This window comes from Colias croceus, chromosome 20 (genome assembly GCF_905220415.1).
Source record: "Colias croceus chromosome 20, ilColCroc2.1".
Lineage (NCBI taxonomy): Eukaryota > Metazoa > Arthropoda > Insecta > Lepidoptera > Pieridae > Colias > Colias croceus.
This window is the reverse complement of record NC_059556.1, coordinates 4,792,515-4,803,310: the sequence shown is the minus strand read 5'-3', so window position 1 is coordinate 4,803,310 and position 10,796 is coordinate 4,792,515. Positions and strand designations below refer to the sequence as shown.

At 35.2% G+C, this 10,796-nt stretch overlaps 1 protein-coding gene across 5 annotated transcripts; it reads right to left on the bottom strand.

Moving 5' to 3' along the window:
* Positions 1-34: 34 nt before the first annotated feature.
* Positions 35-10,686, bottom strand: LOC123700866 (CCR4-NOT transcription complex subunit 2). Of its 5 annotated transcripts, none has more exons than XM_045648224.1 (8): positions 10,558-10,686; positions 8,480-8,752; positions 6,985-7,168; positions 6,418-6,603; positions 4,432-4,636; positions 3,890-4,054; positions 2,616-2,751; positions 35-166 (listed from the first exon to the last, which is right to left on the bottom strand). In XM_045648224.1, the coding sequence occupies exons 1-8, from the start codon at positions 10,597-10,599 to the stop codon at positions 92-94; spliced, it is 1,266 nt and encodes a 421-aa protein (XP_045504180.1). In that variant the 5' UTR covers positions 10,600-10,686; the 3' UTR covers positions 35-91. The 5 variants fall into 5 exon arrangements, with proteins under 5 accessions (XP_045504180.1, XP_045504184.1, XP_045504181.1 ...); XM_045648228.1 differs by having other exon boundaries at positions 6,601-6,603; XM_045648225.1 differs by lacking the exon at positions 10,558-10,686 and adding an exon at positions 9,861-10,317.
* Between the last annotated feature and the right edge of the window lie 110 nt (positions 10,687-10,796).

Below are 10,796 nucleotides of genomic sequence, written 5' to 3'. Positions count from 1 at the left end.
TCATCAAGTAGAAGGATAAAATAAAACGAGTGTATAACTTGTACTTTTTATATAACAAAACTACGTAAATAGTGTGAGAGAGGTGCGGCCGCTACGTGAGCACGTGCGGCGGCAGCTGCGGCCGGCCCTCCAGCTTGCTGTAGTCCAGGTGAAATTCTTTCGCCACCTACAATTAATTATAGGTATTCAATGTTCTGTTTAGTTATGCTTTCTTAATACAATCTATCTGTTTTGAGTACCTATTAAAGATTATCTTTAAATATTTTAACGATTATAAAAGGGTATAGAGGTCCGCGCCGCAGTCCAAAAGCCCAGCGGCGGCGCGCCGGGTGCGGCACCCGGCGCGGCGCGGCGTCGCCTAGTTTTTTTTAAAGTTATTAGGGGGTGGGTGGACAGTAGAAAAATCTCTGTTTAAGTTTAATAAAAAAAATATTTTTATGAAAATCAAGAAGCTTAACTTTTTAGTGATGAACATGATAATTATAAACATTGCCAATAATTTTATTGGCAATGTTTTTTTTTTTTATGTCAGAGCATGCAAAGGAGCAGGTGGGCCACCTGATGTTAAGTGGTCACCACCGTCCATAAACACTTGTAACACTAGGAGTGTTGTAAGGTGCTTTGCCGGCCTTTTATGGACAAATAAGCTCTTTTCTTGAAGGCCCCAATGTCGTAGTTGTCCGGGAACACCGCAGGTGGCAAATCGTTCCATAGTTTCACCGTACGCGGAAGGAAGTTGCGGGTGAAGCGGACAGTGGTGGAGCGCCAACCATCCAGATGGTGCGGATGGAACTGGTTTTTACGGCGTGTGGTCCGGTGGTGGAACTGTGCGGCTAGTAAAAGGTGGAACAATTCCTCAGAGCACTCCCCATAGTAGATTCTGTACAGTATACAGAGAGACGCAACGTCTCTCCGCACTGACAGTGGGTCAAGCCTATCGGAAAGCCTACGGTCATCGACAATTCGAGCTGCTCGACGTTGGATGCGGTCAAGAGAAAGGAGTTGATACTGTGGGGCTCCGGCCCAGAGATGAGAACAGTACCCCATATGCGGTCCCACCTGAGCCTTGTACAGCTGAAGTCGGTGGGCCGGCTTGAAGTACTATCTCGATCTACTGAGCACACCAAGTTTTTTCGAGGCTAATTTAGCCTTCGCTTCCAAATGACTGCGGAATTGAACGTCACTCGAGATTTCAACTCCGAGGATTCCGATTTTCGGCGATATACTAAGGGGAGTACTCTTAAACCGAGGTTCTACGATAAATCGGGTCTTTTTAGCGGTGAACGCGCAAACCTGTGTCTTTAGGGGATTGAACTCGATTAAGTTCGCCCCAATCCGAGACTTCTTGGAGAGAAGACTCGACTTCAGGCACAAGTTTGTTTCGACTCTCATTGAGGCTTTCCTTTGAGGTGTTTGCACGGCCGGGATAAAGAGCATCCCCCCTACTGTCGTCTGCATAGCAATGAATGTTACTGATTTGTAACAAATCATGTTTATAATTATCATGGATGAAAAAAATTTTGTTAACTTTTGCAGGATTTAGACGCGATCTCTTCGCAGTTAAGACTAGCCCAGCTACAGAAAAACCCTTTTACTTGGCGTGCTTGAAGCTGGGATAGATAGAAGCGATCGCGCTAATTCGGCAAGCCCAGGAAAAACAACTTTTTTTTTGTTCCCAGAACTTAAGAATGTTGCCCTTTACATCTCCTAAATCTGAAGGGTTAGCCGTAGCAAAATATCTCCAACACTCTTGAGCGACGTCGTCATCCCCATCAATAAATCTATTGGAGTGTTTTTTGGCTAGCTTTTGGAGTAAAATATCTGGCATCGATATAGTAGACATTGCCTATTATCGTTGCCGTGTTGTAAACAACAACTCGTGCTGTGTTCGCGCGCAAAATTTGAACTCGGCGCCAATTTTTCTGTGACCCGGCGGCGGCGGCGGCGCGCCGGGGTCTCTCGGCGGCGGCACGCCGGCGTGGCGCGGACCTCTAAAAGGGTATCATTTAAGCTATCACCAATTTAATTAGTTTTGTGTTTCTTAAATAATAGAGTGTCCTCAAAATAGTAGATCTGTCACCAAAATGTAGTCACCAAACAATGCAAAATCAGTTCCACAATAAATCACCTAAAATCCTGAGATATAAGGTCTAGTACCAAATAAATGTTTTTGTATGTATTATAATAGGTGTGTCCTAATAAGTAGAGTAGTAATTTTGGTGATAGAAAATATAGTTCCCATTATAAAACTCGATTTCATTTACACATATTATAAAGAGAAAGTTTTGAACGAAAGAAATAAACTCTAACAGTGTCGATTTAAAAAAATCTTTAATTATTTGAAATCTACATTTTTCCTGAATAACATAAGCTATTTTTTATATCGCGTCAACCCAGCCCCCAGGCAAGGTCAGGGCAAGCAATTATTTATATGCGGTCAGTCTGATTGAATATCACATTCTGAATATGAGCTTAACCCACAAGTCTTCACAGAACTACGACTCTTCTAACAGACTGAGCCAACTAACTAAACTATGTACTACATCTAATCATTCTTACTCTACTTAGTTACAAGCTATAAACTTCACATATACATATAAAAAAGAGGAATATACCTTACGCCAATTATGCGCATCGAAAAAGTAATATGTGCCCCGTTCGTACGTGGACGTCTTCTCCACCATCGGCATGCCGGGCGCCTGCGAGATCCACACCTTCTCCTCCATGTGATACCGCCACTCGCGGTTATATCTGAACACGTTATACAATAATAATTACAATTTTGTGCATCACTAGTTTCTACCCGCGACTCCGTCCGTATTTTTCCGGGATAAAAAGTATCCTATTTTATGCCCAGGATAATAAGGTATAATTATACCAAGTTTCATCGAAATCGAACCGTTAGTTTTCACGTGATGCCTTCACATACAGACAGACAGACAAAAATTTTTTTTAATCACATATTTGGGTTTGGTATCAATCCAGTAACACCCCCTGGTATTTATTTTTTCAATATTTTCAATGTACAGAATTGACCCTTCTACAGATTTATTATATGTATTAGTTGGTTCAATAAAGAAACGAATCTTCAATGGCGGCCAAAGCTGACTTTGACAGATGGTAGGATCAGCAAAAAAGAAAATAAAAATAACGTAAATTGATAATTATTTTATTAATTATTTCAAATTGTTTGTTGACAAACTTTTTTGTTATTGTATTTGTGTATTTATATGAATTATCATATTTACGTATACAGAATGTAATAAAATCCCCATAATACTTGTAATAAGCCCATAAAACTGAACAACTTTTCCCAAAGAATATATTTTGTCAAATTCCAATAAAACATTATTTACTTTCGCAAATGCATAATTGTCATTGTAAATTTATGATAAAAACTATTATAGGGAAAATCAAATACATTTTAGTGATTTAATTTTTCCCTTTTTTTTTGCATACCGTACGGCCGTGTTTGAGCGGGAATGATAAGCGCCGCCATTGAAGATTCGTTTCTTTATTGAACCAACTAATATGGATTTGTACCATAAATAAATACATGCAAATGCCGTTGTTCCCTTGTGGGTCTACGTATTGGTGCGAATGAGAGTGACAGGCATTTTTGTAAACCTATAAATGTTCAGAAGTTGTCTTGGTATTTCTACCGTTGGACCCACAACACAAATGTGTGGCTGTGGCTGATTTTAAATTGTGACCACAACGCGTGGTGAGCGTAACATATGCAACAATATTTTTTTTTACTATACAATCTTATCTCTAATACATAGTTTATTAAAATTATTATGTTCATCTTTCTTTATAAATAAACAATCATTGTATAAACTACTACTTAATTTTAAAGCTTAATGTCAATAAAAAAGATAACACTTACAACTCAGCGGCGGCGGCAATTTGCAGTACGTCTCCGACGAAACAGTAAAATAGATAAAAAAGTAAATCCTCTTTATATCGACTCAGTCGTAGAGGTGCTAATTTTTCCCTAATTGATCCGTTTATCAGGTATTCAGGAGGAACATGATAGTCCATGTCTTGAGGCCTGCAAATAACCATGAAAATTATAAATTAATTTGTACTAAAAAAGCCAACATTTTGATTTGCATGCTTGGCTGCGGAACTTATTTTCGACGTTTGTTCTCGCATATAGTATGATAGAAAATATTTTAAACTTCTTTTAGCTTAACAATGTTTATTTGCACATTAGGTTTTAAATGCGTGTTTAGTTAACCCGTTTAGATTATAATCTGCATATATTAGACAATTTACTATGTTACTTTTATTATCAGTAGAAATCTATACAACTTAACAATTACTTTCAATTGATCTTTACTTATTATATTATCTTTACTTACACGTTATAACAATAAAAAGCTACCTAAAATTTATCCTTATTTATTACATGAAAATTCCAATTACCTGCAAGGCGTATCCGCCCACGGCCCCGCGAACGTTAAATAAAGGTTGTCCGGCGAATTAAGATTCAGCCCGAGCGCAGTGAGATCCTGCCCTAGCGCCAACGACACGAGACTGGGGTCCGACTCCGCGGCTCGGATGAACGTTAGCAAGCCAACGATGCCAAACTGGTTGGGTATCATCGTCTCGGGGATGTTCGTCACTTTGCCTGTAATTTTGTGTTATTATTTATATTTTCTTATGAATTTATTATTGTATTAATACGTTCTTAGGAAAGGCAGTCAGGGGAAAATTTGTTGTTTGATGTATTGGACGTTTGAATTAATTTTAAATAGTGGAAGTTTTTTTTAGTTTTGTTCTGTTTCATAGTTTTTCTGGCTTTATACCCATTGTTAAAAAAATGATAATAAAATAAGTTTTAAACTGCCTTTTTTACTAAATCTAAAAGTTTACAGTGAAACATTAAGTTTACATACTTTCACAGAAGATTGATGCTATTAAAGTTGAAATAATAAGAAATATTTCTTCATTAAATCTATCTATAAAAAATATAACACTATTTTATATTATTAGGTTAATCATGCAATTAATATAAGACATGTGATACAAATACTAAATATAAACTAAAAGCTCAGTACAAGTTATATATTTATCACAGTTAATAAATAAAATATATTTGCATGCCATAAAGAGGTTAAAAATAAACTGCATAAATGCATGCTAACAACTATTCTATATTATATTGTACTAATTAAACTCTAAACATCAAAATACAAAATAATTTCATGTGCAATAATAATTCTATCTAAATTTTACAACTGATGATCAAAGACATTTGACAATAAAAAAAAAACAAAATAAACTAAACATAGACAAAATTGTCACACGTAAAGAAAAACACATGTAAACAAAACTAAAACGCGAACCTACGTTTAAAACATGCCTGGAATACATACTTCAATTGCAATCACTAAGAACACCGACATTCTACATGAACTTAACATTTTAATCACATCCATACAATTCCATTTGTTATACACACCATAAAATTCCGAATGTGCTCCTTGACTGACAACTTTGGGGAAGAAAAAGAAACATGTGTCATTTTATGTTAGTCTATGAGTAACTTGTATCATGCACATTAAAATATATAAATTGCATTTTAAATAAACAATGTTTAGTATAATTAGTAGTTATTCCGCATCTTATTCCAATACAATAAATGAATCCTAAACCTTTTCTTATAGTTAATTATAGCTATTATTTAATGTGATATTTCACTATAAAGGAATAATATAAAATATTTACAATATTGAATAATATCTTACATAAGTTTATGCTTATTAACAGGTTGTGGCAACCTTCTAGCTATTAGCTAGTAATCAACATGCCTTGGTAAAAACCATATTTTCTTGCTGGTTCTACTATTTTAAGATTTACATACGTTCAGTTGTTAATATATTAATGTGTCTTAACACTTTGCAGGTTATTCAATTTGCATGTTTACTTAAATCAAGTCTAACTGGGTTTTAATGTAAAATTATGTGCTGTATAGCGCTGTATGTGATGTAGAGTTTGAAATTTGTCCATACAATACAGATATAATGTACCAACCTTTAGTGTTTCTGTGAGGCAACATGTATGACAATGTTTTCTCGACGGTATACTTGTCAAATATCTACACATAGTACCAACCTTCAGGCGAGGTCTGTGTGCACTTGCGCGCCGGCTTATCGTGCACGTGCGCGAACTCGCACCGTCTGCACCGTGAGACATTATTAATTGTACTTACTATACAATCCATCTCCATACTGTACCAATCTTCGAGCGAGGTTTATATTTGTTTTATAAAACCATCAGCATATTATGCTTGCTTGGCCCATACATATTTAACGTACCAACGTCGATTGAATTACAGTACAAACAAATAAAACTTCGACACTGCCCTTTCCTCGTCAACATAAACACATAGTAAGTACCGAGACCAACCTTCAGGCGAGGTCTGTATGCCCTTCCGTGCGGGCTTGTCGGGCGCGTGCACGAACTCGTGCGGCGCGGGCTGCGGCGGCGGCAGCGCGCCCGCGCCCGCGCTCGACGTGCCCGGCAGCGCGGGGAAGTCCTCCGACGACATCGTGAACTCCGACTGCTCGGCGGTTGGCTGCTTGACCATACCCACTGTGGATGGGTGGAGGATGTTTAGTGGTTTATTATTTATTATGGCGTAGCACATTATGCACACTTTTTAATTTTTTTTATATACATATCACACCAACATCAACAAATAAATGTTTAAAGTACTTATTAAATAGCTTTCTGGTCCTGGTTTCGCCCACTTTGTCTAAAACTTAATAAGTTATATACTAAAACCTTCCTCTTGAATCACTCTATCCATTGTGTAGTTTTAAATATGTAAGCATAACTACATACAGACATTATGACAGTCGCCGTAAGTAACTTGACTTTCGATTCTATGTATATGTTGGTTATAATTCACTTTCTTGCATCACCGTTTTGTATAGGACCATACAAAAAGTCAGTTATAAAGTGTATATTCACCGTAAGGTTTAGAGCCGGGCGGGGGCGGCGCCGCGGCCGGCGCCTGGTCGCCCGCCCCTCGCGCCGTCAGCGACGGGAACTCGCTCAGGTCCAGCAGCGGCGGCGTCGACGTGTCCCCGCCTTCGCCGAACACCGAGTGGTAGTTGTTGCTCGCGTTGAACCGGGACAGGTTCGCCATGCTTGACTGGAACGTGCAAAGTTAACGTTATTTATATTACTAGGATATAAGAAATTGAGAATTTGCTGCACAATAATTTGATCTTTATTTTAGCAAAAGGAAAGACAACATAATTGTGCATTGACACACATAATATGTAACACACGTAATGTGTGTGCAATAAAGTATTAAATAAATAAATAATACAAGTAAAAAGCTTATTATGATTAATGTAAAGTAAAAGAGCCTTCTAATATTATAATTTATAAATTCAAAGGTGTTTGTTTGTCTTTCTTTCGTGTCACAACAGAGATTTTAAAGTGCAAGATTAACCCATTGAGCCATGAGCGTCCCAATCGGACCACGACACAATAGATTTTCTATTGTGTCTGTGATTTCCGGGGCTGAGTGAATAAGCTACTTTTAACTGCTGTGAAATATCTTGTTGCTATGAGAATTTCGTTTATCAGTGCAAGTGCAATGGGGCTTCACCCCATTAACAGTTTTTGTTATGTATGACTAACTAGTTTTAATTACTAAACCAAGTATTAAAACTCTACCAACATAAGAATGTTACATTATTCCTTAATAGAATAACGAATGTTACATTATTCCTTAATAGAATAAGTTAATTGCAACCCTAAAACACTTGAGGGCTCAACTGTGCATAAATCAGAAATATTTCTATTCTAACAATCAGAATTATTTCTATTTTAAGTTACAAAAATATTGTAACTTAAAAATGGGGATACTTATGGGGATAATTATAATATAATTAAAAATGAACATGACTTAACTTGCACTCACCCACTATATAGTGATCACAAAAAAAGAGTGAAAGACTAATCTTTGCCAAGCTTTATGTGTACAATGTATGTTAGTACATTTGTCTAGTAGAGTGCAAGTAAATTGAATAGTTGTCAAGCAATCATAGTTTTTGTATATAATTAAAATTGAGGCCACTGTGTCAGCTGAAGAAATAACTATGTCAATGTTCTATTGTGCTGCATAAAATGTATAAATAATGTATTCATACATTTAGTGAACAGATTATGAAGGGACTAAGTATTTATTAAATTTATTTTTAACAAAAAACAAATATCATAGATGAATAATAAAATATGTAACAGGCTGAACTACATCCATTATATCTAACTAAATTGATATGAAATATTAATATTGTATCTCAAAATTAGCCATTACCGAATACAAAAAATATCTCTCACAATTGAAGTATTTATATTTTTTTCTAGCCTTGTGTTAAACTACGTTTATTAACATACAGGTGAAGCTAATAAAAGCAAGTTAAAAAAAGAACAATTCCGTTCACCAACATACCATAGAATTTGAGTTAGCTTGCGACAGTGGCGTCGCCATTGGTACCCTCCGATCAGCAAATGCTCGCTGTCCAAATAATGTTGACCTAGATGCCATAGACGGGGGTGCACCACCGGGCATCGCCGTCGATCCCCGGCCCGGTGACAGCGGCCCACCAAACGTTGGCGTCACATGTCCTGACACTCCGCTGACGAGACCCGAACCGACGCGCCCACCAACGCCCCCACTTACGAGGCTTCTAGGCGCTTGTTGATAATTCAAGTTTGCCATACCCTGAAAATTTTTATATATTTATGAGAAACGGCATTTGTTCATTTTGTATTAGTTAATATTTATCTTAAATAATTTTTGAAGTATATGTAGAATTAGTTAAGACAGCGAATATAGAATTGGAGAAATTTATTTCAAACATAAGGGAGTGAATATGGTATGACAAGAATACCAATGATGATATTGTAACTACCTAACTATCTTTTTAGTTATGTTTATACTGTATTAATATAAGGTACAGCTAAATGATTGTAATCACTACACCTATAAAATGGAGAACTAAAAGATTCAAAGGCAATAGACACTGTAAGCTGAACATGTAAAGTTATTTTACCTGTTGAATTGAATTATGAATAATCTGATTTGTAATTTTGGAATATGTATGAATTCTAATCAAAGACTCCTACTTAATGTTATGCTTACAACTATCATGTTTACATACACGAGATTGATTAACAGATAATTTATTTAAATATTTCAGTTTCATAATTTGCAATATACTTTCTATATACACATTCCAATAATGTGATTCTATTAATACTAACATTGCACTGAGAAGTTTGATAGTTTTTCCAAATTATTTCTTGGTGTCTTCTATATTGATTTGCATTTCTTTGTTTTGGATAAATAAATTTAGCTGACTGAATAGATAATCCTAGAGGGGAAAATGCACCTTCTTAAAAATCAATGAATACGTACTAATTGATACCATAGAAACAGGTGCAGCAGAATATAATCTTAAAGATTAAATATAGAATTAGTGTGGACTTCTAATAAATAAGAAAAACGATTAAATAGTGCCCTACATGTTGTCACTCAGTACAAATAATGTCATGGACAGCTGGAATTTAAATCTGCAAATTAAACTTACTGTTTTAACGCAAATTTTCAATCAAAGGTGATAAACGAAAAATATAAATGTTAAATATATGTAATAAGTAACCAATTTGGCATGTTGGATAATTTTTATGTGATAAAAACAAGTCAATAATAACAAAAGTTGGTATACGTACTAGATCAAGATGGTTATTTATTCTCCTGTCAAACAATGGCGACCCTGGAAGACGTTCCAATTTCAGATCACCATCAAATAAATTAATAAAATATTTACCTAATGTGTCAACGTCAGTCCTCAATTCTTATTTCAGTAACAGTATGGATAGTTCATACTCATATACACCTTGAGAATACTAAATATTTCCACTTGAATGAAATAAACAAAAGTTTGTTGACTGTTCAATTTTTCAGTATTGAGCATTTAATGCACCAACTAAAAAATATCCAGGGTTATCTTTCCATGGGACACTGCTATAAAACACCCAAAACTTCATACATTTTTACGTCTCTAGTTTGTATTTTAACAATTTCACTCAGATTTGTTGAACGCCACATTACCCTAAACAACTGGCGGCCATATTGTTAGAGCGGAAATTTACAAATTCAGTCACCTTTCAGGCCTTAACACAAACTATTGATTTAATTAGCAATAAAATACATATTTGTGTATTATTAATAATATTAAACAATTTTTTTATTTTATCTATTTAATTTTGTCTATTCAGTAACATATATTATTAAAAACTTTAATTTAGATGGTCTATTGATTTATCAAATAACATGAAGTAAAAAGTTACCGCATGAAATTATTAAATCCATAGATCTCAATAACTTAATAACTTAGTTATTATTACCTATTAATTGATTATATATATTAATATTAAGTAATTTTCAAGTACTGATGATTCTCCAATTTTGTGATAACGAAAGCCTTAGTCTTAATAATCTATATAAAGATTTGAAAGTAAAACCTGCTGAGAATGGTTAGTTTTCACACTAGCTCGCTTTTTCATGATGCATTTTAGTTTAAAATTAAATTTTAATCTACTTTAGAAATTTTTACAAACGTTACACAATTTTTTCCAAGAATTACTTTAAAATTGAAGTTACTTACTGTATCCTAGGGTCTTCATTAAATAATTTCAAAACTACCGTCATGACTGTTATTATTTATATTAATTTTTTTTGTCCTAAAAACTATATTTCCCCA